General features: G+C 45.6%; 1 protein-coding gene across 6 annotated transcripts; it reads right to left on the bottom strand.

Annotated features, from left to right (window-relative positions):
• Positions 1–228: 228 nt before the first annotated feature.
• On the bottom strand, positions 229–27,275 carry ctbp2a (C-terminal binding protein 2a). 6 transcript variants are annotated; one of them, XM_049736844.2, is made up of 11 exons: positions 26,969–27,275; positions 25,397–25,506; positions 19,281–19,415; positions 3,904–4,058; positions 3,192–3,336; positions 2,875–3,081; positions 2,519–2,733; positions 2,307–2,437; positions 2,002–2,129; positions 1,797–1,914; positions 229–1,062 (listed from the first exon to the last, which is right to left on the bottom strand). In XM_049736844.2, exons 3-11 carry the CDS (start codon positions 19,336–19,338, stop codon positions 876–878), a joined length of 1,344 nt encoding a protein of 447 aa, XP_049592801.1. In that variant the 5' UTR covers positions 19,339–19,415; positions 25,397–25,506; positions 26,969–27,275; the 3' UTR covers positions 229–875. The 6 variants fall into 6 exon arrangements, with proteins under 6 accessions (XP_049592801.1, XP_049592800.1, XP_049592797.1 ...); XM_049736847.2 differs by lacking the exon at positions 25,397–25,506 and adding an exon at positions 1,443–1,521 and having other exon boundaries at positions 915–1,062; XM_049736843.2 differs by lacking the exon at positions 25,397–25,506.
• Between the last annotated feature and the right edge of the window lie 379 nt (positions 27,276–27,654).

Here is a 27,654-nt window from a genome sequence, read left to right as displayed (position 1 = left end):
CCTGTTATTAGGTACACTTGAAAATGGCGGTGTACCTAATGGAGTGTCCGTGTGATTCCCTCGTTAAGTGCAGGTGCGTGAAAACTTTTAGCTCTTTTTGAACACGAAAGTGGCTAAAAGTTTTCACGCACCTGCGCTTAACGAGGGTCACTTGGAAAACATATTGGAACGCGGCCCCCGAGTACTGTGCTTGGTGTAAAAAAAAAAAAAAAATCACAAATCAAAGTCTTATCATCAATCAGAACAGCATGTATTTATTTGTGGCTTCCAGCTGCACTTATATTATACTGTATGTTCACCTTGTACAAGAACAAAACACAGTCACCCTAAAAAAAAAAATTAAAAAAATTAAACAAAAAAAGAACTAGAAGGAGCAGTCACATGACTTAAGAACATTTAACAACCAAACTGCACATCAAATGAATTTGACAGAGAAAAGGAGAAGAAAAAGAAATAACCCAGATTGCTGTCTATCAAGATATGGCTTGAATATAATAGTTGCTCTTGTTTTGTCCTACTTTTCTAGCTCACAATGATGCAAATATAATTTACTGAATGGATCAAATGTTTTTTGATTGCTAACGAGGACTCCTGCTAAAAAACACATGTAACACTTGCAGAAACAGAACAACACTTGCAACACAACACTGAAAGAAGGGATTAAAAAAACAGCTGGAATGAAGGAAAGGAGCAAAAAAATGGGAATCCCATCCTCCAAGTCCAGGAGGGCTCATGTGTCACATCTGTGTCACATCACATGTCTCATCTGTGCATCCTCCGTCGAGGGTAAGGACCGGGGAGGGGAGGGGGGGCACACTTTGCCCGGCGGGCGAGGAGGGGGTCATCGGTGCCTTCCGAGCAGGGGCGGCGCTTGGTCACGGCTCGCTCATGTGCTCTCTGGTGGGGTCGCCATGTTTGGAGGGTTGGTTGGGGGAGGTGGTCTGTGACGCGTGGGTCCCCGGGGGCAAGGTGTGAGCCACGGGCAGGCCGCCAGGCAGCAGCCCCTCCAGGGGCCGGGGGATCCCGCCGGGGGCCACGCCGCCCACCACTCCCGGAGGGAACCTATAGATGCAAAAAAGCTTTTAGCGCTTGGACAAAAAGTTTTTTTTCATTTCCATGCAAGGTCCTTGGTGGCAAAGATGTCTCGACAGTCAAGCACTACACTTGTTCAAAAGCTTTCTTAAAATTGTGCATCACTCATTGAAGTTCTGTATCTATATTTTGTATGACAAAGATCAAGGTTGGGTGCTACATAGGACTACACACTTGAACATAAAACCTTTGTCCACATATCTAGAATTTTGGGGAAGGTAATTTCCGGGTGGGGGTCATACAGGGAAGTGAGCACCGGTATGGAAGCTGGGGAGGGGCAACGCAGTCCAGGTGAATGTAACACACACATTGGGGAGTTTAGTTGGTGTGCGTCACCACGACTCATTTACCTGCTTTGATATTTAGGAATATAATTTGTCCTGCACACCCCCCGTTGCTATGGCGTGTACCATGGTTTGGTTCACTCGGCTGTGTGTGAGAGAAGCAGTTCAGTCCCGATCAAGCCAAACGTTACCATACGCACGCTGGAACCTCCAAAGTCCAGCACCGTCACTTCTCAAAATACATTTTATTTTTTTTAATAAATTGGTACAGATGAAATCAGCTGTGATGCCTGACTTGGCCTGAATGCTTGTTTGTCTCTACGTGTGCCTTTTTTTGGGGTGCTCCACTTTGGAGGTTCCGCTGTATTTGGGCCTTGACTTGTCAAAGCTTCCCGCCAGCACGTGCTACCATCCTCCCACCTGTAGGCGGCGCCGTTGATCTCCGGGTGAGGCTGGGGCTGCTCCATCACTCCCCAGGGCGCCGAGGTGATGAAGAACTCTTTGTTGACGCAATTCCGCAGGCTGTCGGGGATGCGACCTAAATGGAGGACACACCCAATCAGAATCTTATAAGTCAAGAAAGGACTGTGTTGACTTGTGTAAGGACTTGGGTTAGGGTTGGTACCCGTGATGGCTCGGCGGATTTCAGTGGCGGCGGCCTCGCGCATCTCCAGCGACGCCTGCTCACTGTACCAGGCGGTGTGCGGCGTGCAGATCAAGTTGGGGGCGTCCTTCAGGGGACCTTGAGAAAAGCTGAAAAGAGGAACATCAAGAAAAAAGACAGATCAATTCAAACTCAAAATGGGTAAGAAGAAATCTTAAGAACGTGAAGGATGCCAGTTCCACTTTGTGGAGATTGCAGAACAAACAAATGAACCTGTGTATCACATATTTCTCCAGAAAAGAATGCAAAGTTTCGGAAAGACAGACCTAAAGGGTTCCGACTCGTGGACGTCCAAGGCGGCTCCACGTATTCGGCCTTCCTTGAGGGCCTGCGCCAAGGCCTTTTCGTCCACCAGGCCTCCTCGCGCCGCGTTCACCAGGAACGCGCCTTGACGCATCTGCAACCCACAGAAATGTTATTTATTTATTTCATTTTTTATTTAATGAATTAAGCCAGAAGCTAAGTGATTGAGTCGTGCCTGCTTGATGGTGAAGTCGTTGATGAGGTGGTGGTTGTGCTCGTTGAGGTTGCAGTGCAGAGAGACGCAGTCGCTTTGGTAGAGGAGGTCCTGCAGCGTGTAGACGCGCTGCACCCCCAGCGAGCGCTCCAGGCCGTCCTGCAGGTACGGGTCGTAGAAGATCACGTTGAAGCCGAACGCCTTGGCCCGCATCGACACCGCTTGGCCCGCGCGACCTGAAGGGGGTGCACTTCAAAATGTTACAAGGCTGATTGGAAAGGCTTTTCTCAATCATGCCGTCCTTTTTCATCCTGTATCTAAAATATGTTTCCAAAAGAGAACGGATTGAATACGCTCGGCTTCCTTGTTGCACCCACCGAATCCGATCAGGCCGAGCGTCTCCCCCCGGATCCTGGCCGCCCCCGAGGCCACCTCTCGGATTTGCTCCACGCTCTGGACCCGCGTGCCCTCCCGGAGAGCCTGGTAGAGCCAAGTGTTCCTCCTGTACAGGTTGAGAATGTGACAGAGTGTCGAGTCGGCCGTCTCCTCCACCGCCGCCGAGGGAATGTTGCACACGGCGATACCTGCGGAAGGAACGAGAAAAAAAAATGCTGCTACTTTCAAGCCACAAAAGAAGAAGAAGAATGCCTTATATTGTTATTGTACAACGAAATAAATATTTGGATCATCTCACCGAGCTCTCCGGCCGCCTTGATGTCGATGTTGTCGTAGCCGCTGCCAATGCGGATGATGATGCGTAGCGCCTTGAACTTCTCCAGGTCCTCCCGGGTCAACGTGATGGTGTGGTACATCATGGCTCCCACCGCCTCGCTCAGGACCTGACCGTCGTCGGCAGGCGACGTGAAATGTATTTTATATTTCATACAACACCTCTTTGAAGCATGTGGAAATTTACACTTGCCATCATCTAAATGCAAATGTCTTGTTGTGTGTGCATTTAAAGAAGGGGAAAGTGCCAAATCAGCAGTTTATCACATTAAAGTCGAGGTGGCGTAACGAGCGCTTATGAAAATAACGGGCTTAAATTCATAAAACTAACCGCTAACGGAATTAACTTTGCTGCGGCGGATTAGCATCGCACCAGGAATTTCCTTATAACGTTTTTTTTTTTGTAATTTACTGGTTGCCAGAGGGGAGCCAGACACTGCTAAAGCCAAGGTTAATACAGCTTGTCTTGTGCTTTAATTTTCTTTCAGAAACAAACAATCGTAAGACCAAAACATTTATATTTGCTAAATGTGGTATTGTTTGATAAACAAATATATTGTTTCAAAATACACGAGAAGAGGACCTTGAAAAAAATAATTGCATATTAAATTGCACTTGCAAATATTGAGGGGGAGGGAAACAATGATGGCTGACTGTCAGAAAAATAAATAAATTACCTTTTCATGTATTTCCTGCGTGGATTGAGCGTCGCAGAAGGCCACGGTTGCCAGGTCCTTGAGGATGGGCATCTCCACTGTGCAGTCGCGCCCATCCAGCAGCGCCACCAGGGGGCGTGGGTGCATGGGCCCGTTCATGATTTGCGGCCGGATACCTGCGGAGACGTAGCGTTTGAATTATTCATGACACAATGCGGAGGAAGAGGAGAGGGAAACGATAACAGGAAGTGTTTCCCTGCTCGGACTCGTATGACACACACAACAGTTACTGTATCGACTGTGTTACCCGGCAACAGGCCCTTTTCATGCCCTGAGGTCACCGCCTCAATAATCCACTCAGGTCAGCTCGTGTTATGAAAAAAATATATAGAAAGAAGGTGTTGGGTGTTCACGCATTATTGCCTGGTTCCCGCTGCTGGTTGTCATGGCGATTGGGCAGAATAATGACAAACATTTGATTCAGTGCTTCTTCGCTAATGGAGGGAATCTTCCTCCTCATTTTTTGCATGTGTGAAAGGGATCTTATCGCAGCCGATTTAAAGAGTCTAAAAGTTAAAAGTTTGCATTCTTAATCAGTAGAAAGTACGTGCAAACTTTTGACCGCCATATGCCTTGACAGAATCTCAAACCGTTAGGGATGGGCGAGAACCGATACCAGCTACCGATACTGAAAGCAAAACATTGAGTAAATCCTCCTTCCATCATGTAGTTGTGCAGAATTAGTGTGTTAATTCAATTCATTTTTGCCCCCCCCTAAAAAAAAAACAAAAAAACAGAGGCTCCCAATATCTTACATTGTGACTGAAATGTATTTTTATAATGTTCTTTGTCCGCACTTCCCTCCTCGTTTTCCCTCCCACGGAAGCTTTCCTGTCATCACTCCTCCGTGTTGAATGACATTTTTACGGCAGCCTTGTGACTCACTTTACAACTGCGGAGATAAAGAGATGATTTTTCTCCCTTTTTTTTTTTTTCTTTGAACTACGCCGTTTATACATCACAATCGTTAACAATATGGCTGCATGGCACTTCTAATAAAAGCGGTAGTACTTCATCGATGCGCCTGAGCGGGATATCATGATGAGAAGTACATGAAAAGAAAGAATATGAAATGGAATATAAATGACAAACGACCTCGAATCACAGCTTTGTTTGCATTATTCTTCACTGGAGCTGCGCACTGAAGCTAAAGAAGAACCTTCAAGAAGTAATTGTCGATTATCGGTGGCTGAAAGATTTCTCTCCAACGTAACAAGACGGTAAAAGCAGGTGGATATCTGGAGATAATTAACTCCTTAACGACGTTCTTATTATCTTGGATTTCAGATTAATCCTGCTAAGGAGCTTGTTGGCTAAGCAGAGAGCAAACGACCATCGAAGAAAAGAATTGCACGCATAAACAACGTTGGAATGCTTAAAGCTCTTGGCGGAGAATGCTGCTCAAACGTGAATTAAAAACACAACGCAGTAAAGGAAGAGAACTTCGCCCTAAACAAAGAAAATAAAACATCAAGGACATTCCACTAATAAACACGCTAAAATATTCCAAATAGTTGCGGGGGGAAGGAATTCCACGCATATATTAAGTTTTTTTTTTTTTTTTTTTGGTGCATTGATATTTGCATCACTTTCCCTCCTCACTTGTTTTATTGCGTAAGGTGACGACTGGACCGGTTCTTGGATGTTGTAATGACAAGCTGAGCGCAAAATACCTTCGACCGCCTGCAAAATGTCAAATCTGCTCGCAGCTGGATGCTTTTAAAAGGTGTGGGAGGACATCTACAAAAGTAAATCAGCGCGCGACAGTTTGTATTTTTAGAGCTCTCCGACGATGACTCCCATCAATGTCACCCATTTGAGCACACGATGCCACTTCCCGATGGTTCATTAAATTTATATCTGCTTCCGGACCTAAACGGCGAGGAAAACGAAACCAGAGCTCCGACTGACTCTCCCGCCCCAAATGGTATCGTCTCGCTTTTAAGTAAACATTGAAAAGCACATGTAACAACGTGACTCAAGATGGTTTACATTAGGCAGCGGGATATTTAAAGCGGCTAATCTTTTGGATAGAATTACAAAGTGCTCGCGCCAACCCCGCCGTTAATGTACCAAAAGTGTTTTATCGTTTCCCAACAGCCAGCCAGTCAGTCGACAAGTGAAGCGCAAAGGCCTCCGTTGAAACAAGGAGAATGTAAATAATGCTTTATCTGACAGCAGGTCGCCCTCTTCACTGGAGGTCTGCGGGGATTTCATGTGCTTGAAGCCTTGATAGCGTCCTTCGGCCAACACTAATCACAAACTGAATGATACTCCAGGAGCTTTTTTTTTTTTGCCAGAGCTGGTAAGCCAGACTTTTAAACCACAAATGGATTGCAGATGTTTTAATCGAAAAAGAAAACCAGGGAGAGGGGGGGGTTGAATTCTAATGAGACCGAGAAGAGGGGTGGTGTAGAAAAAGAGAACAACAAGATATATTTGTCCTCCGTGTACCATCAAGCATAATTGTTTGATTTGGTGCTTTTTTTTTTATGCCAACCCACACTACAATTTGTCCTCTTCCCATGCCACACGTTTAATAAATGTAGCCAGAAATATAAGGCCAGTTATGTGGTAGCTTGAACACTAGGGAGCACTGTGTGTACATACTAGAGTATATAAGAGCCAAAGAAGACGGTTAAGTCTGGTGGATTCCAGATTACGTTTGAGTTTGAACTCCAAAATGAAGCGAGAAAGGGAAAAACAAGTCTGCTTTTTGTTACACGTTTCAATTGGGTACAGATGTGCTTGCAAGCTGTAAATGTCAAGTGACAACGCTACATCATTTATGATAGCTAGCGACAATGTAAGTGACAAACCACTGTGCGCCAGTGATGTCATCTTTTTTTTTTTACAAAATGACCAGTAGCTGTGTCTAAACTTCACTGAATACAACACGATGACCTACGAGGCTTCAAACTTGTTTTCTTCCTGGAAGGAGCAGACATACGCAAAGTCGGAAGATATCCACAGTTGTAGCACTTCTAAAACAATCAAGCGATCAGTCTTTGCTATTTCACGCTGGATCAATGGATGTATTGATCTCCGATGTGAAATCCTTCCTTAGATTGACTGCCACACTTGGAGAGGCAACAGAGTCACATGACGTGACTATTGTACAGTTACACAATAGACAATGTTATCGTCAATCTCGGGTAATGGACCTCCGAGCCAGATCACCTACAGAGGAGTGACTCACTTCGGGGACTCGTGAATGTCCCACTGTAATTTTCTACTCAACGGGAAAGTCACTTCCACTCGCGGAGGTTCGAGCTTCCCATCGCCGAGCGGAGCGGGGTAGGTACTGAGACGCCCCCGCGCCGGGCCCCTCCGTTAGTGGAACAATAAAAGTACAAAAACAAAAGGAAGTGAGGAAGATTTTCCACCCAGCGCGATGATGTCAAGGCCACGGCGGCGGTCGGCGGGTTCACAGCGAGCGTTCGCAGGAAAAACTTTTGCGCGCTTGACCTCGAGCCAGGAACGGCTCAATGGGCTCAGGACCAACAGCTGGTTCGGGTTACCTAGCAACTCCCAAGCCGGGGGCCTCGGCGATGGAGAATGAGAGCAAGCGAGAGTAGGGCAGGGGGAGCTTGTCGAGCGGGGGGGGGATTTGGAGCCTGGAACACAGTTGGGGTTCTTTGTGGCAAGTGCAGTGATATTAACGTCTTCCCAAACAAGGAGGGGAAACAATGTAACCCCAACATGAAGCTTTGAGGACATGGACTAGCAGAAGGATGCAGCTAAGGAGCAAAGAAATACAAGGAGGGGGGGCAATTGCTGGAGAGATGCATTCCAAATTTTAAATTTAATTTAAATTTTAATAGCTCCATTCAGCCATCCGTAATATAAATAAAAACAATAAATGCTACATCTCCGTCATTCTCCACAAACCAGGAAGTAGCATGCTAACAAATAAACAAATGCTCAAATGCTAATACAAGTCATAATAGAACAATTTATCTGTACCGCAAACAAAAAATGATGATAGATTCCTATTGTTTTAAGTAATCCTCCACAAATAAGACATTAGTCTGCTAGACAAAAAAAAAACAGATGGGCAAACAGACACAGACGGATAAGAGCCTGCAAGGTTTTGGTTTTTGTTGTTTCACTTTTTATGCCTTTGGAAGCTTGCTAAAACACGACAGTATCTCGTAGCAATTAGCATTGTCATGTGACACAATTTAGCATTGGAGATTCTATCGTAGGGCTTCCCAAACGCATAATCGGTGCTGACCAGCGGCCACAATGCAAAACATTCACTTTTGTGCATACATGCGAGCTACAATAGGGGGCCTGTGTTCCTGGCACTGTCTACTTTCTGGAGTGGCTTTTACGATCCCTTGGCATCGGGCGAAAAAGAGGAGGAGGAGAGGGGGTGCAATCTTTTTGTTGGCAGACTTGCCTCCACTGAGTTAACCCTGCCCCCCCCAACCCAACCCACCCTTTGCCCCAGCTGGACCCTATCAGCGCCCCTATCTCGTCTTCAACTATGTGGACATGCACAAAGACCATGTTTGTCCTCCCGCTGCTTTCTTCCAAACTAATACAAGACGCACAGTGGTGGAAAACAAGGGAGGGTAAGGGGGGGGGGGCGGAAAACTGGGAAGGTGATATCAGTAACAAACGGGAATGGAGACAAACACTATCGCTGGTGAAGCCGGCCGGGTGATACAAAACCATCTGTCAGTGTAGATGAGACACATGCAAGGAGCACGGCGAGTGCAAGAACACACACATTTGGCAAATGTCTAAACATAAATTCATGGACAAACCATTTTAAGATCTTTGAGGTGATGTGACAACAAATAAAAACTTGAAGGAAGTGTAAAAAAAAAAAGGCACAAAATAAAGAGTTGGGCCATAAATTATTTTTAAACTGAAAAATGTGTTTCTATGTGAAGTAGGACCTTCGGGGGGAGTCCGGCTAAAATAATTTACACAAAAAAATAAGCCACAAATTCTGCTGTTTTTGCAAAAGCGAGTGAGCGAGCGCTAGGCTGATGTTCAACACACTTTTCCGCCAGGCTGACGCTGGCTAACACACACGTGCCCGTGCAATGACACACACGCACACACACAATTTGTCTGTGGCCAGCACATGATGACACATGACAACCTTTACAATCAGCATCAGCGTTGCGTCCTGCCCTCCCTCCTTCCCTCCCTCCCTCGTTGCGCCTGTGCAGCACTCGCATGACACACTTCATTGCAAATACATTAAGGAGGCTCATTAAACACCAACGCCTCCTTCATTGGCGCGACTCCATTTGGATTGTTTTTTTTTTTAATACATATACGCGGCCGCGCACACACGCACACACACAAGAGGCGTGCTCCTTGCCTGGGAAATGCTGTCGCCACATTCTTCCAATCAGGAGCTGCACATGGTCCACAAAATGTGTTGGAGAGGTAAAAAAAAAAAAAAAAAAAAGGTTCTCTCACGTCCTCCTCCTCCTCCTCCCTCTCCCAGGCTCCCACAGCTTGTTTCCAAATGCGTCCTCCTTGGTCACCTCACCCCCTGAAGCTCCATGTCTTTTATTTCCTCGAGGACAGGAAGGGATGGAGAATGGATGGTGGGGGGAAAAAAAAGAAAAAGAAAAGCGGCGCTCCTTTTAATCTCCACTGAAAGGGAACCCCTCCACCAAAAAAAAAAATGGATTTCTATTTTTCTGGAGCCAGCAGCGGCGAGCGCTTCTCCGCGCGCTCCTCTTCTTCTTCTTCTTCTTCCTCCTGCTCCAGATGACTTGCACCTCCCTCTAGTCCCCCCACCCACCCACCATCCTCTTGGAGGCGGCAGGTTTTTGGTCTTTTCACTCAGACGTCAGGCAGCCTTTTGTTGCCAGCCACAGAGAGCGAGAGAGGGAAGGAGAGGGGAACGGGTGGGGGGAGAGCACGGAATGGAAAAGACCAAAAAAAAAAAAAAAAAAGGCAGAAAGGGGAGGAAGAAAAATGCTCAAGGAGGACCAGTCGCACGAAGCGAGTGTCGCCTTCCCTTGTTCTCTTTTGCGCTTTTTTTTTTTTTTAAATAGTGGTGATGTGGCCTTCAGGGTCCTTTTAAGAGTGCCAGACTCTTTTGTACACACATTCTCAAGCTGTTTGCTGTGATATGGCTCGCATTTTCTTTCTCACAATGTCATTCAACTGGGAATTAAAGCTTCAAGTCCACCTTTAGAAGGTTATTGTGTTAAAAAATATACATTATTTCCACCACGGCAGGGTCAAAACATGATGTTTAGCTAACATTAATGGCAATGGAAAATTGCGCCAATCACTGGTTGTCATGTGCATGCCCAAACAACAGGGGGCGCTATAAACCATTATTCCAAATGTTATTCTCGTCAAACTAAAAGCATGACTTATCTTTTCTCCAACTAAGAGGCCAAGTGTGCTTGCTTCAAACTAGCTATTTTTGTCTCCCAGCTGATGTTTACTATAAAACAAGAAAATTAAACATAGTATATTCAAACACAGCAAATCATTTCATTTCATTTAATGAGTCTGCTAGTTTAATCCTAACATCTCATGCAAAACACCTTAAAAGGGCTGACACAAATTAGCCTTGACATTATTGTAATTATAAATCTGCTTTTTACTCTTAATTACACGGTAGTGCTCATATTGCTGTGCATCACTAAATTCAGAACAAAAAAACGATCTTTTAAAAAATCTGCAATCGAGCGGCGATGCCAACGACGATAACTAAATCATACCGGCATATCTCAAGAGATTATTTCTGGAAATTTGAACAAATCAGTTGTGCAACATTTCACTAGCGACAACAACTAACGACGGTTCTTGGGGTCCAGCCCCGTCGGCACTCTGGATCCCCGGTGACAATGAAGGTCACATCGATACATGTTGTCCCTCGCCTACATCGTCGGCAAACACGCACGCAGGAGCAGGTACGGCGCACGGCGACAAACACCTTTAAATCCTTCGGTCTTAAAGACTTCATGAAAGATTACCGGGAGACACATTAGCGCAGTTACGACCGCGACGACGCGGCTGTGATTGACATCTTAATTGGATTGATCTAATGAAGGTTAATAAGTTAGACCTCCAGGTTATAACTCTCGAGTCATTCAGAAAAAGGGAGTGAGTACAACCGCAAAGTATATGTTGTATTGTCTGCTGCTTGACACCGATAGTTATTAATTCAGGTTACTACTACTTTGATCTTTTTTTTTAGATTTATGGATGGTTGGTTTACATAAACATCAGCTGTAATTATGCCTTCACTATTGCGTTAGCATAGATTAGCGGTTTGAAACGATGTCGTCTTAAATCCAGGAGCCTCTGTAGATATTTACAAAGAGATTGATGAAGGAAGGTGGCAAGCGGTGCACAGCTCCGCTACAAAAACCAAAATATTAGAAACACCTCGTCATTGGTTACAACACGCAAGCAAGGTCCGAAGTGCAGTTAAAATAAAAACAAGACCTCGTTCACAACAAGAGAACAGCGGACAGAGAGAAAGGTCACTTGAATAATCCCACGCTTGAAAATCCGTCATCCCATCTGCCCCCCCGACGAAGGCCGAAAGTACAAACACTGTTCTGTGCTAAGGGACGAGAAGATGTGAACGGCGGTGAGAAAGAAGGAACGAAAGAGAACTCACACAGCTGCAAGGGGATGACAGATGTTCAAGTTGGGGGGTGGGGGTGCAGGGAGGGGTCGATGTCAACACATAAATTCTGATTCCCTTATTCATTCCTTGTCAGCGTGACACCATTACTAGTTTTTCTCTGTCACCAATTTGCTGTGTCCGTTTTTGGGCTCCTTTTAGCCTGACTCGTCCGAAAAAACAAAACCGCTGTGATGAATAAAAAGTGCTTAGTCGTTTGCATGGGGACATATTTCTTTCATTACCCCTTCCTGCAATAATCGGATGATGAACAAAGATGGGATCAGGTTTTCTTTCCTAAAAGAAGGACAAGAAGTGGAGCGATGCACGGATGCAATCCTGCATGGGCGCACTTGATCCTTTCATTAGGGAAAGAGGAAACGATAGTCGCTGATATCGAGAGGAACAGCTGGCGGGGTTGGGGGGTGGGGGGGGGAGGACCTCCGTGCCACTTGCCAGCATACACACACAAACATCAGTCGACGTGCAGAGAGCCAAAGGGGAGGAGCCGCTCTCGCTTTCACACGTCTTCTGGTAACAATACTCCCAAAGTTCCACCCCACAAAAAAAATAAAAATAAAAACTGAAATCGTACTGTGGGGATAAATAAAGTTTGTTATGGCCTGTATTTTATTTAGCAAAAATGTGTATTCAAGTTGAAAAAAAAAATCCTCAAATATTTATAAATATATAATATAAATAGGTCAAATATTTATCCCAGAACAAATGGGCACCGAAATTCAATTGCAAAAACCAAATTCAGGCCAAGGTTTCGACAAATGTCTCTCCTTTCCTGTGAAGCGAGTCCGAGGTTGATTGACAGCTGTCAATGCTTCCTTTCCACCCCCCTGCCTGCAAGCGTCAATCATCAGTCAGTAGCAGGACAATATCTCTCCCCCGCCCCCACCCCCTCCCCTCCCCTCGTTGCCTAATCCCTCACTCAGTGCAACAACTGCCCGCAGCTTTGACCTGCTCGGCCGGTTAATACATAATCTGCCATCTCCAAAAACTAATACGCGCCTTAATGGCCCCTTCCCCCCCACCTCGTCACGCTACGGGAAATCACGGCTAGCGTGTCACGCAGAGCGGCACCGACCTGCGTTGGCATTGGATGGCAGAGCCGGACGGCAACCGGCGCACCTCGGCGGGGTGGAAGTAAAGAAGTGGAAATCCTGCTCTGCCAAATATGGCCGTGTGGGGGAGGGGAAGCAAGTGCTGGTTAGTCATATGGAGGCGGGGTCTTGCTCAAGGGCATTTCACGCAGCATCAGATACTGCCTAGCTTGTCAAAGTTATATAGACCATGATGCTGTTTTGCGTTTGACGACGAGTAAAGAGGTTAATATTGCGTAATATTGCGCGAATGACACCGGCGTTTGATTGAAAAGAGAGGCCCGAAGGGGGTCTGGTAATACCCTCGCTCTCTTCCACTTCATCATCACAAAGACAATAAAATCAGCTTAATTAAGAAATCTTCTGCAGTGCCTCAGTGTCAACATCATGGCTGTGTGCAGACTCTGACAGAATGACAGTATTTGTGGATTAGTGCAAGAGTGGAAAGGCAGGATGTAAAAGGATTAAACCTCCCCTCTGTCTTGTCACTATGGCGTGCAGAGAGAAAACGACACGTCGGCCATCAGCGCTGTAATTTGATTTTATCAGCGCAGCCATGCCGCGAGACCAAGTCGTTATCATTCACCACTAAAATATACTCGGATGCTACCACCCAAAATGAGCAAAGGGGAAATTAAAAGTCTGCTCTTTATTTGGGCTAGTGTAGGTGGGTTGTTTAGCGCATAGCCTAAAAGTCTTTCCCGGCAACAGTCTCATTATCATAATGGAATAAGACATGCATGTTTACAACATGGGGGGGGGGGAAGACCTCTCTTCTGCATTTAACAGTGAAACTACATCTGCCATTGTGCCGGAGCCGATTACACAGTACGGTTGCATAAAAGCAGCCCCGTGCTGCTGTTAGCTTCAGTTATTGACAGTGTTACACACTAATGAGAGTGAAATGAGAAATAAATCCTCGCTCGGAGACTGTGGCGAACGATTGCGGACCATATCAAATGCAAATTAACAAAGCAATGCCTCAAAGTCCCAATGAATTAAAGATATTGGCCAACACGCCGGGGCTGCACACAGGAATGAAGTGGAATTGTGACAAATGTGCCTTTTACCAAAACCAGGCAGGACGAAGGGATGAATAACAGCTGAAGATGGAATATAGTAGAAGACTATTTACTTGTGTCTGGAGATGCCATAGTGGACACGATGACTGGTGGACCGGTGCGGCGACTTAGCTTCTGGTTAGCAACCATAGCCCCTTGTCCTTGATTGGGGCCTCCTACAGGAACCAGGGCATTGTCTCCTGCTGGTCCTCCAGCCTTACGTGCCAGCTGGGGATTCGGGTAAGGGCTATGCATGGGTGACATGGGCATCAAGCTCCGGTCCCTCTTCATGAGCTCCATGGGCACCGTGTAATTGGTAGAGTATGCCTTGGGTACCTGCTGTTGCGGTTGAGGTAAAGCTGGCATGGAGACTGGCATCTGCTGGGGCATACCTGGCATGGGGTGGATGGAACCAGCTATAGCAGGCATGGAGCCAGTCATCTGTTGCGACATGATCTGCATACCCTGAACGGGCAACCCTTGCATGGAATATGCAGACATCGGTCTTGACTGAACGGGCAACAAAGCACCGACATACGGGCCCGGGGTACGAGGCGATTGACCTGGGTAACCTCCGGAGGCTTCCAGGAGCTGCTGAGAAGGTGCACTACTGGGCCTTCTGCCTATTGCCTCTCCCATCCTTGGCGAGATGGTCTGCATGGCCCCAGGTGTCTGCGGGGGGATCAGGTGAGGGTCGACATGCAAAGCCTGCGGAGGATGGAGAGGTTGGTGCTGCTGCTGGTGATAAACATCTGAGCGATGGCTAAAACTATTAGAACGACCCCGCATGGGCGTCTGGGGCTGAGAGGGAGGCGGTGGCGCTTCAGTGGGCCGCTTGTAGTTGTGGACCACTCGAGAAAGTACCCGTGCCTGGCCGAGGTTGGGCGCCACTGTGCGTATGTCGTTGTCCTCCATGACAGTCAGCATGCTAGTGGAGTCAAACCCCTGCTGGATGAGCGAGGAGATGGTGCTCTCAGAGATGCCCTCATTTCGCAATAAGGCAAGAAACTCGGGATCCACCGTCCTCTTGGGATCCACGGGTAAAGGTGTCTGCGGGGCCGTCAGCGGAGGGGCGGGAAGGGCAACGGGAGGTTGAGGGGCTGGAGTTGGCACTGCCTGGACAGGGGTGGGTGCAACCGGGACAACTGCGGCGGTCTGTAATGGGGCGGGCGAAGCAGGAGGAAGCGGAGCCGCCACAGGAAGTTTCGGTTCGGGGATGATGTTAGGAGGCGGCAAAGACTGTTGCAGGTGCTGTTGCAGCTGCTCCTGCTGAAGCTGCTGCTGCTGATGGAGTTGTTGCTGCTGTAACTGCTGCTGCTGCATTTGTTGTTGCTGCAGTTGTTGTTGTTGCAGTTGTTGCTGTTGTAGCTGCTGCTGCTGCAGTTGTTGCTGCTGCAGTTGCTGCTGCTGCAATTGTTGCTGCTGCAGTTGTTGCTGCTGCAATTGTTGCTGCTGGATTGAATAGGCCGAGGCTGTCTCCTGCCTCATTATCCCACCTTGACTGGAAGGATCCACCACTAGACAAGTCGCACCCTGCTGCTGCTGCGGATCCAACGGGCGACTATCGGTATAACCAGATTGACTGCCCAGAGGTGGTGGCTCATTTGCATACCGAGGAGAGGCGTGTTCCACGCTGTAATGACCAGGAGACGTATCCCGAGAAGGTCTGCGCTGACTGTCGGGCATCATCTTAGTAACACCAGATTCCCTGTATGTTGGAGTAGTCGGAGGGGGAGGTAAATTTGACTGGGGGGCTTGAGGTCCTCCTCTTGCGCTCTGAGCTTGATCCCACCCAACACGAGCCATGGGCGCCAGGCCAAAATGAGAACCCGACCTGCTGAGCGGATGAGGTGACGGAGGCTGGTGCTCAGGCCGGTAAAAGGCTTCAGGTGCACGAGGAGTCATGGCCGGATCGTGAGGGTAGTAATCTTGATGTGGAATGGATCCCCTGTGAGCCATAGTTGCTCGTTCGTAGTGGTTCAGGTCTGGCACGGAGCCCTTCCTCAGACCCCCAGGGTAAACGTGTCCGTAGTCTTGATAGGAATACGGCTCACGCTTCAAATCCAGGTCAGGAGGACGCACCCCTGCGGGAGTTTCGTACCACCCTCCTCCCCCCTCTCCGTATGACAGAGAGCTACGTCTGCCAGCTACTCTTGCCTGCTGCTCGTAGACACTCTCAGTCCTGTCCCACTGACCCTCATTCCCCCCTAAAGTGTCCCAACTGTGGGAGCGACCGAGACTTAACTGTTTGTTGGTGACAAGCATTTGAGAAAAATGCAGAAAAACAGAAGACGTACCCCACAAAAGCAAAGTATTCCGCTTGTGTCAGTTCTTGTCTCGTTAAGGTCTTCGAAGGCAGTAGCACCAAAAGACGTAACAGAATGAGGTAGTTAAGGAACCAGCAGGAAACGTTGTGCGGTTTGACCTGATATCCGGTTGTAATATTGTATGTCCGTGCTATCAGGTGAGCTCCCTCTCCAGCTGATAGTCCTTGAATAATTTATCTCCGGTTATGCTGCCTTGGAAAGAGGACACCGCACATGAACACACCACAAACCACACAAACACTGTACACACCTACGCAAGTCTACGCTGAGACCGGATACATGATTGAGCCACCAAATGTCGATTAAAAAAAAACCAAAAAAAACTGAAAAGGAGGGGATGGGTTAGATGTAGGGATGGGCTTGTACTAATCCAATAGGATTTATCTCTCCCTTCTTTGGTACATTTTACTCACCCCGCCGATTGCTACCAGGGATTACAACCAAATAAAGCCTGTTTAATTCCACTTGGCAGTGACGTCACATGCACCACAACCGGCTGTCCACGACCACGACGGCAACTGATTGGGTCAATGATCCGGAACCCACCCGCCTCCGAGAGCCCTCACCCACCTCTGAAGTTTCACCTACCTGTCGCTGATGATGCGTCGCCAACAGGTTTTAGCCGTCCGTTTTCCCGACAGAGGCGGGGCGCTGACTCGCGGCGTTATTGAAAGAAAGTACGATTCCCTCTACTAAGTCCGATGTGCTGTCAGTAAATGTAAAATCCACTCTGATTGGACACTAATCCTTAGGGCCTCATGCTAGCTGCAGAGCCTTCACGCAACTGGTCCGCAATCAACCTCGGTGCCTCTGTAGCTCGTGTTCGCTGCCCTACTAAGAGTTATTTAGGGCTTCCCTATGCATAAGAAATGGGTTAAAAGGTCGCATCAAATTGACAAAAGGTTTGCATTAATGCATATCCTGTGAGTATTACTGATCATTTAAAGACGTCATGGGATCCATTTGCATACTTTAAATCCTCTAAATTGTATGTTTTGCGCTTAGAGTAGCTCTATAATCGGCAAACAATACAAAAACACAGGAAGTGCAGTGAATGGGGGCGGGGTGCTTTTGTGTTATAGCCGCTAATCCCACGCGTCAATAACCTATTTTTTCCACCTATGTAAAAAAATTATCTTACATTTATTTTACTGAGCAGACAGGGTTGTGTTGAATGTTTATGAACTCTGTTTAATAATATGATCAGATTCAAGTTTGCTTTTAGTAAAAAAAAATGTTTTTCAATATCTCTTTATTATTCTAGCTGTGGCCGAAGCCTCCGCCTTGTCATGCTGCGCGAAAAGGAATACAAATGACCTGCTGCCTCAAAATGAATACAATGCCGCAGGAGAAATAAATACAAGTGTCTTCGATGCTGTCACGAAACAAAAGCATGCTCAGAATGTTAAACGCTCATTTGACTTATGCGGCAGTGAGGGGCAGGAGTCACCAAATGGAAATGGAATTACAGTTTGTGGTGTTGACGGTGGGGAATAACGCTGTCAGCTAGAGTGTAATACACACTTTGAAAACATTAAGTGCCCGACTGCCCCGCGTGCGAGTCCTGATTCAGTAATTGCCTTTGAAAGATTCTCAATAGAGGCTACGAAACGGGTGATTGACGCTAGCGGTGACAAGCAGACACTTGAATAGAGCAGCAATATTCAAATGTGATCAAAGCGAATGTAAAAGAAATAAACTTGTTTAAATAAAGTGGGATGACTGTACCTCCTGTTGTATTTGTGTGCCTTTAAGGGGCGTGGCCTACTTAATGATGTCAGGGCGTTGAGTCCAATTGTGTATTATTGTGGTGTATGGACAAAAAGATTTTTTTTATTTTAAAATGGAAGGATGACATTTTCTACCACCATTTTGTATTTTTTAATTTGATTCTAAAAATGCATTTTATCCCTTTTAAAATATCTTATAGACGCCTGCACTCTCAGTAAATGACCACCACCCACAACCCGAGGATATACATTAATTGCGCCCTCTGCTGGTGGCTGACCCCTAAACGTGAGTTCCACTATACTTTCTCGTATAACATAGAAAGGGCAACATAACCCAAAATAATATGAATGACCAAACCCCCATGCGAGCAGCATCAAATCCGCATTCCTCTTTAAATTTTCCTTGAAGTCAGCTTTTCTACCCATAATCCATCTCCCCCGGGGGGGTGGGCGGCCTCTGGCTCGACCCACGGAGGCAACAGGTTCATGTAATACCAAGGAGGTCATTTTGGAAAAGTTAAGAAGATTTGTGCAGGAACCTGAGCGCACACAAATTCGCAGCACAGTTGTGACACAACATTGTGTCTGTTTTCTAAGATCCTCCCTGCAGCTCCACAAAGCTTATGAAAAAAGGAGGATTTGGGGTGTGGGGGGGGGGGTTTGGTCAGGAGCCTGGAAAAAGCCCAGAGAGAAGGAAGGGGGGGGTATAATGGTATCAGAACCAGATCTCACTCTGGTGATTTCATAGCAGACATGGATGCCAATATGTGAGGAAGGATGGGGGGGAGAAAATACCCCTATGCATAAAATTTGGATATCGCTTGTCCTCATTAGTAGTATTTTGCTTTGGTTCAATTCCGAGTCTTTAATGAAGCGTCCACGCCAACGTAGCCTTTCATTACGCCAGATTACAATTTGTTTTCCATGACTATATTGGCTTGTCGTATGATTGATTACAGCGCATTACAAAGTCTAATCGCTCGTGTTGAACTTGCCAGTTAACACATGTTGGAATCACCATGACAAACTCTTTTGCGCTCCACTTTTGTAAATATAAACAACGACGACCAGTGCCTCAGCTCTGGACAAATGCTATGGTGGGTATTGGCGTTGGTGCCGCCCGTGCCAAAATGCATGCTGGGAAAGCAGATGGAGCGGACATAAGGAGGGAGGAGGGAAGTGATGCCCACGACAGGTGTTTGCCATGTTTCCCTTCCGACTCTTCCTGGCATTTCATCAAAGGCACAACAGACAGAATACTTGTATGACACTTGGACTGTAATACTTAATTAATTGCGTATGTTTTTAATATATACTGCCGGGAGATGATTATGGGAGTTATCATCCAAATGCAAAAATAGGCGCCGTGACCCGAGAAAATTTAAAATTGAATCCAATTTGAAATAAGGCTGTATCATAGGATGTACTGGATAATGGTAATATTCAAAGATGGGGAAAGAAAAGTTGGAACTTGGTCTTACCCTCACAAATTTTGTCGAGTCGCTGGCGTTTCACTTTATGTTTGTCTGTCAGAGCCATGCTTTCAAAGTCTCTTCCTCTTCTCCACTGTCACATCCAAAGTTGCCCAATCCTCAGTCTGTTGGCTTATTGACGTTCTGAGTGTGAAAATTAAAAAAAATAAAATAAATACAAGTTAACAAAAGCCAGCTACTGTATTGCAGAGTGACTGTTCTGCCTTTTGTCAGCAAAAAAAAAAAAAAAATGGTTTTGTGTATCCAAAGATCAAGTGGTATCGGTGGCTTGGTATCAGTATCAACTCAAGAGTTGAGTACAAGGAAAACGAAATTGGGAGGGAGTGAGCGGTGCGCGCGAGTAAACGAGGCCTTTTCTTGATAATTTACGTTCAATGAGTGATGCGCCTCTAAAGAGCAATCTTCTAATTGGTTCCTGCTGAGGCCTGCGGGAGGCGGTAATGTCGGATGCGGAGGAAAGCACGCAAGTACACAAACAAAGGGGGAATGTGGGTCAGTTAGTCAGCACATAGGATGTGGTTGCATCAGCAGAATCAAGACATGCAAAAAAGTGGAAGAGGAAGGGAGTGAAAAACAGCAGGGTGAGGAGAGTGTCGTTCATCTTCCTCCTACGTGTTTTTCTCCACCAGTCATTTCCTGAAGGCTGTACTCTCTCTGGCTGGCTACGTCGCGATCATGACATTTTTAACCGCTATTATAATTGGGATGTTTAGTGGTGAGGCACAGCCAAGCAATATGGCGGGGGATAGTAATGGAATTTTGACGTGGCCAATTGCTGAGACATGATGCGACGCCGGCGGCATAGCAGAACTGGAGTCGCTAGCTTCTCCTGTCAGCTTCCTGCCCAAAAAGTGAACGTTCACAATGGCATTAGGAATAGTGCAGATAAAATTGTTGCGGTTGAACGCTATTATTAAAACTTCTTTTTTGGGAAGAATTTCAGTGTAGCTGTTAATTCGTTGTTAGGAGGAAAAGCACTCCCGAACTTGATGCTAATTACCATTAGCATGTCAATGGGATTTCACATTGACTTTAGCATTAGCCAGTTTTTAAAAAAGAAAAATGTCAATGGGATTTTAAATGACGTTAACGATGTTTTAAAAAAAAGACGAATACATTTATTTTTTATGTCTTTGTATATTTATTTAAAGATCCGATCTTTTTGTTGTGTTTAGTATTACAAGTACATTGCGTAATCAATAACGGCGTAGTAAAAGACTCCAAACTACGAGAAATAAGCTGCCTAAAGCATTTTGGGTGTGATTATGTGCAGAATCGGTCAGGTTCTTTCTGACGGGAGAGACGATAAATGAGTTTGCTGGTTGTTTTTGGTCCTCACAACAATGCTGAGCTCACACAGGCGACTGATTTTATATATATCTATAGCGTCATGTGCTATTGATTGGCCTCAAACTCTGGCCAGGGTGTTGACAGTGGGCAGTTCATCATACGTGGCAGGGAGGTTACCCTCGTCAACATGTTGCAAAAGAATAGTGCAGCAGTAGCAGCACAAAACGACTGCTTAAAAGATGATGATTTATGCCCCAAAAAGTGCAATCTGGCACAAAAAGAGGAGGCAGCGAATCGAGGGTGCTTTTATTTTTCTCGCCGCTCATTAAACGAGCGAGTCGGGGGGCTACCAAGGGGCCTGTAAAGCCGTCGTTCAAACTGCTGATTTATACCTTCCTCCTTCTGCTTCTTCATGCGCCGCTCACTATCGCCAACTGACAGTCTTGCAATTGCGACATCAAAAAAAAAAAAAAAATTATCCTTCAAACTTTCTAGCCTTCTCTTCACATCAACTCTAAGCGAACGGAGACTGCGGCACATTTAACTGCTGACTCGGGCTAATGCGCATTTTACAATAATGCGTAAGTCACAGACAAAACGCATAATGGCGACATTATCGCACGCTGCAGACAAACTCATCGAGGCCAGCGGCCCTCCTTCTCCCCCGTACAGCTCTTTACTTATAATGAACTCCGGCAAAGTCCAGCCATTAAAATCTCAACCGGAGTAATTGGCAATTTACTTTCTCCACGGCGTCATTTAATAACACCGACAGCAAAAACCTTACGATGCGCCGCTATTTATTGGGATTAAATAAAACCTAGTGTGAACATTGCAATATTTTAAAACTTCACGAGGGCAGAGGTGTTGCGGGACTTGAAAGCGCCGCTACACTTGCATGGTTTGGCAATACGTGATGACCCAGTTAACATATGGAATTCGGATGAGGCGGCCCAGATTTTTCCTGTCATGAGTCTGCTGAGAGGGGGGCAGGAAATAAATGAAATAAATAAATAAATAAATAAATAAATAAAATGTTGGCTGTAAATGAAACCTTTTAGTTTGCTAGTTGGACTACCCCACCAAAAAAAAAAAATCCGTAAGTAGGTGAGTATGCGAGAATAGCGATCGAAAGAAGCCCAAATTATCACAACAGCATGAGGAATGAGAAAAAAAAAAAGTTAATCTCCCGCCAACGCCTAATTAGACGTGTTTAAAGTTACCCTCGGAATAATTCCAAGCACATTAGTTTGTCCCATTTCTTGTGCAGCGAGGGTCGCGAGCGTCAATTTAAATAGTTGAACTTAATGATCTTTTCTTCCGAATTAGCGCATGAGCACCTGATGCATATGCAACAATTATAAAAGCTCTTCTGCGGCAAATTAAAAGGTCACAATTCGAGGGGCTGGCGTTCATGTTGAATGAGTATCGGTTCACTAGTTGACATGTCTGGAGGGCCTAAAACATGATAGAGGAACTTAATTAACACTCAGACAGCAATTTGTGTTTCCCAGGGGGAAAAAAAAAAAAAAAAAAAAGAACCTGCTTTAGTTTCACTCTCAGAGAACGGCAACATAATAAAATTCCATTCATGTAACCTGGCAGTTAATTCGTGTTCATGGGGAAACATTTTGACACGTTCAATGCAGCATTTTTAACTTCTAATTTAGTGTAAGGTATAATTTCATTTGTATCTAGGCTCAAAGAGGAAGGTTAGTTTGAGCAAAGAAGTATGTGTTTATCAGACATGCAACCCTGTCCAAGGCCGCGGGTGTATATTCACCAGAGACTAAACAAAAGAAGCATCCAAATACCGCTAGGCCACCTCTCCGACACCTGGAAGCAAGACATAGACACGATACTGAGGGAAAAAAAAAATAGACAAGGGCAAAGACAGCTTAACTACAATTGAGAGAAAAATATGGCTGAGAGAGAGCTTAGCGGCAGCGAAGAGAAAGGTCACGGATGAGACGTAAGCAATGGAGAAAAGCGGAGGAAAATAAATGTGTTCTGGGACTTCTTTGAAACGTTCCAGTAGTTCACACCTCGCCTTGGGCTTAGAGGACCTGAAAAGTTCAAGTTTATCATCATTTCACCTTGCAGTAAAAACACTTTCTTACTTTTCCCCCTCTGGACAGTCTTAAAAACGTGAGATGGAAGAAAATGAGGCTGGAGTGTAAACGCAAAGCGGCAGAGGGAAGCATTTTTGGCGCTGCCCAAATGAAAAGATGAATTGAATCGATAGCAGAAGCATTAGCATCGCATAAGTGTGTTTCTCTCATTCCAGTCAAAAAGGTCAGTGGAAGGTCAAACGTTTGACCACCTGTTATGTTTCCTAGCTTAAAAAAATCTTTAGCTAACTCCTACCTAGCAACTTGATAGAACTGTAAACATAGCAAACAAAAAGCAACCTAGCATAGTCAGCCTAGTCTAGCCTAGCATAATACTGTGGCATTCTAAAAATACTTGGGTCAAAGATAAAAATGGGCCAACCACATCTTGGGTCACCACTGTTCTTTGACAATCGGACAGTAATCCTATTAACTAAAACAAATCCTATTAAGATAATTAAATTAATATTGCCAATGAATTAGCTCTAAAGCAAAGAGTACGAATCACAACTTAAGGCTTCAGAACTGTATTTTGTTCTCCCCGGTCGAAAGTGAGCGGAAGGCTTCTCTCGGGATATTGTCGAACATTAACCCACCCGAATCCTTTTTGTTCAGGATCAGGGATCAAACATCTTCAAACGCCTGCAAAAATCAAACGCGTCTTTTGTGCGAACACGCTGACGATCTGAAAACACCGACCGCCCCGCTGTGATGGTAATGGCAATCAGAAGAACGTAGCCTAGCGCTAATAAGCGTAGTCGGAACACCGATAGCTAAGGCGATAAAACATCGGCAGAGAAAAAATAAACGATCAGGCAGTCGCCCACTTTGTTAACAACAATGAGAAGATAATCGGGGCTGTTTAATATCACGCTCGCTCTTGATGATGAGTGATGGAAAATGCGCGTACTGCAAGATGATGACTCCCGCAATGTCATTTCAATCAAGCCAGGACTTAACAGTGTAGTTCAGGCGTCAAACACCTCCATGGACATCTGCCAGCTTTCCTTGTTGGATGTGTGCCAATATTTATGTAACGCAAAGAGGTTCTCAGATAGCAAAAAAAAAAAAAAAAAAAGAAGACAGGCATGGATGCAGATTGAAGCTGACTGTCAGGATGAACTGCTGGCGTTTAAAAAGCAAACTTGCAGAGTTGAATTTGAAGAACTTCTTCATGCTGACCTCATTTAATACATTTCGAGGACCTTATCAGATATTGGACCTTGAAATGCCATTTTGTGTCATTTGGTCAGAAAGTCAAAGGGAATTCAAAGAAGAAATGAAATATTATTATTGAGTGAATGCTGAGTGAATGCCTGAGTGATGGTCACGCAACACAAAGGCAAACGGAGGCCGGCCGGGTTTTCCTTCAGCATCTACACCTTTCAGATTACAGCTTCGCTTAGCATCAGCGGCAGGATACGTCGGCGTGACACGAGTACACGTCGGCCGTGCTGAACTAGACGCTCAAGCCGAGACATTGTGAGCCTTCCTCCTCTTCCTCCACCTCCTCATGCCACCTCTCTCCTGAGAAGCTCAGACAGGAGAGAGTGGGCAGGAAGGAAGGAAGGAAGGAACACAACACATAAAAACAAGGGAGTGATTCCAACAATATGCATGCAAATGCTTTACAAATGATATATAAATGCTCCAAAAGAAAAAATGAAACCCGATTATTTTTGTACAGTGACGGCAAAAAAAAAAAAAAGTGTGCTGTCATCTTCTACAGCATTCATCGTATTAGTTATTTCTCTCGGCACGTCCTACGCTCGGAAACATTCATCCACGAGGACATTATGAGCTGTCAGCAGAACGGTTTCCCTCACAATGATCACAATGGCCTCCCCCTCCGCCCGCCCCAGGTGGTGCGTTCCCTCGTTTCCATCCCGTCCACGGTCGGCCTCAATGTTAATGTTAATGCAAGCCATTAGCAGCACTTTGGTGGGAAATGGCTCGTCGTTAACGAGGAGCGCGCGGGAGGTTATTAAGTGGTTTGAGCAAACTCCAACTGTCATAAATCCCGGGAAGAGTAAATATCCACACCCGATCACCAGCGGTCATAGCGAGTTAATAATGTGCACAAATGCTCATTTACGAGTCGGCTACTAGTTTGCCGTTGGACCGATAATGATAAAAAAATTGCGAGTGTTTATGGAGGCAATTACGCTACAGTGATTCTAAATGAAAACCGATAAGTGCCCGTGTCTCGCAGCCTGTAAATGCAAATTTTTGGAAAGGGCTCTCGCGGGGACATTGAAAACGACACAGTTATTGCTTCCACGTAATGCCGCATTCGGAAAAAAAAAGTGAAAAGCAGGGCAGGAAGTTTGTTGACCTTTAACGGGTTCGTGGTGTACTGGCATTTTGTTGTTTTGGGTGGTTCAACCACATACCACCAATTGCCTTCTACGTGGCTAATTAACACCCTGAAGGCGGGGCCAAATTTCACTTCTGATGAAAGTCAACAAGGTCAAATAATTGGACGCCGATTAAAGATGATCCTAATCAATTATCCTGCAATATGGGGATTGTTGGGGCTGATATTTACACAACATTCTGCTCAGAAAACTGTCCATAAGCTAACAGTTAGCCTAGCTATGAATTTTTCACTACGCATTTAATTATGGCGAGAGCTACAGCTGTCGACAAAATGGCTTCACTTAGCCAGAATGAATATTTCCCCTTGAACATTTTGGATAATACCTGCCGACAGAGTGTGCCGGCCGCACAGACGAGGAGATCACAGCATCCGGCGTCTTTTATCACTGAGGAGAATCAAACACCTGCAGTCGGCCACATCCACTCTGCCAAAACTTCACAGCCAGGAAAATGGAGGGGGACCGGAAAAAAAAAACAAAACAAAAAAACAGCCGCTGAGCATTTGTCGGGCGCGCCGAATCCATTCAACACACAGAAATGTTTGAAGTGTCGAAAATGTGAAGATAGTGCAGCGGCTGCGGGAGGTGTAAAAGTGTTCGCAGCAGAGCTATTGAGACGACAAAGCGGATTGAAATCCTCTTCTAACTACTAAAGCATTGAGAAAGTCGTTAAAAGATCCGTGTCAGTCGGAACAGGCTTAACTGGATGAATGGCTTCACCAGTTGTTGTATTACTAATGAAGGCAAGGCTCATTTGGATCGGCACCAAGAACCTGCATTGTCTTTTAAAGTTGAACAATTTGCATCCATGCTATTTTTAACGGACCTACCTTCCACAAATGTTCTGACAAAGTTGGACACAGAGAATTGATGGGGGGGGGGGGACTACGGGGGTAAAGCTCACCGCCCGATTGATTAATTAATCAAGAGGCCTTTCACAGTACTGTTGTACATAAAGCACGCTTTGATTTTGCATTTTTCCCTCGGCGTTTTCCTTCCGGTGATACATCAAGAGGCCTGACAGGAGCTGCCACATCTATTGTGGAGTCACATGTGATGTGTTTACAGTTTTTAGATCGGAACACAAGCGGACCGCGGGGGACGAGGGAGGAAGTTCAACTCCCGGCGGAGTTGAGCGATCGGCGCCGCGAGCCGGACCGGCTGAGAAAATCTCTGTGAAAAGGGAATTTTAATTTTATTATCGTCGTGCATTTCATAGATAAGGTAACTCAATGTGCTCCATATAAACTACATAAAAAGCAATTATGACAAAAGAGTTAAAAGCAAAGCCATGATGATAATCCGTGATTATTTATTTTTTTGCAGTATGTGTGAAACTTTAAAAGTCAACTTTTGACTTTCTCATGAATGTACATACAAAATTCCAGCCACCTTGTGACAATACCCAGAAGGGAAGAGAGCAGATGTCCTTTGCCAAGAGCACATCTGCATGCAGCCTCAATCTCCACCCCTTCAGTGTCCAGACAATAGCCCAGCCGCCCTCCCCACTACTCCTCCCTCCTCCACTTGAATTTTTCTTCCACTGCAACCCTCCAAATGCAGCCATAAAAATAAGAATGCAGAGTTGCCCATTCATAAGCATGGATTATCCTCTAAAGAGTTTCATGTGCAGGTGCTCTTCTGCATGATTTAATTTCATGACGATAGCTGTGGGAACGTTCAGTTCCAGCTAACTTTTTACTTTCGAGTGTGCTTTTAATCCCACTTGTGACAACATTCCGTGTCACACAGTCGCGAGGAAGTGAACGCAACACGAAGTAGTTGGGAATATCTTCGTGTATTTTGAAAACTCCTTTCAAACGGCGTCCGTCGCACATGTACACATATTAGCATGTTTGTTGGCTCGAATCTTGAGCTCTCACAACTAAATTCTTACCTCTTGGTGGATGATGAGTGACAGTGAAAGCGTCGTATCCGGAAGCAGCATTGCAGGCTACACGCGTTTCAAATCGCTTCGGATTTGGATCATAATCCACCTTTTGACGAATGTCAACGGCAACTTAATCCCGAGTCCCACCGGTGCTGGCGGCGCTTCAACCCAGACTGGAATATGTCCCGTTGTTTACTTCAATGACGCGTAAACAATATTCTGACGCTCTTCCTCTTCTTCTTCTTCTTCTTCTGTCCCTCCTGCCAGGATTGAGAGGCGCGTATCACTTTTTTTTCCGCCTCCTCCTTCTTCCTCCTCCTTCTATGTCGCTTTGTGAATGAGGCGGAGCCATTTGCTCAATAGTAAAACACACGTGCCTCGTGTACTGTACACAAAACAGTTTTGTCTTCTTAATTAAGACAAACATACTTCTTCTTATAAAATGTTGGTAATAAAATAAAACATTTTTTAACTCTACTGATAACCATTTTTGGTGAGTTTAAATTTCATTAGTTCGCGTTACGAGTTCTGAAGGCCTGGGGAAGATTAGAATGACATGGCAACACGTAGAAACTGAAATCTGATTGGACTAAAATTTCGACCATACACATTACGTATTGGAGCAGATATAAACAAACTTAGACTGAACATGGAACTTAGAGCTCTGATGGAGTTTAGGCTAGACCGAGCAG

The sequence above is a fragment of the Syngnathus scovelli genome, chromosome 12 (genome assembly GCF_024217435.2).
Source record: "Syngnathus scovelli strain Florida chromosome 12, RoL_Ssco_1.2, whole genome shotgun sequence".
NCBI lineage: Eukaryota > Metazoa > Chordata > Actinopteri > Syngnathiformes > Syngnathidae > Syngnathus > Syngnathus scovelli.
The sequence above is the reverse complement of the archived record's forward strand: the minus strand, read 5'-3'. Positions and strand labels throughout refer to the sequence as shown.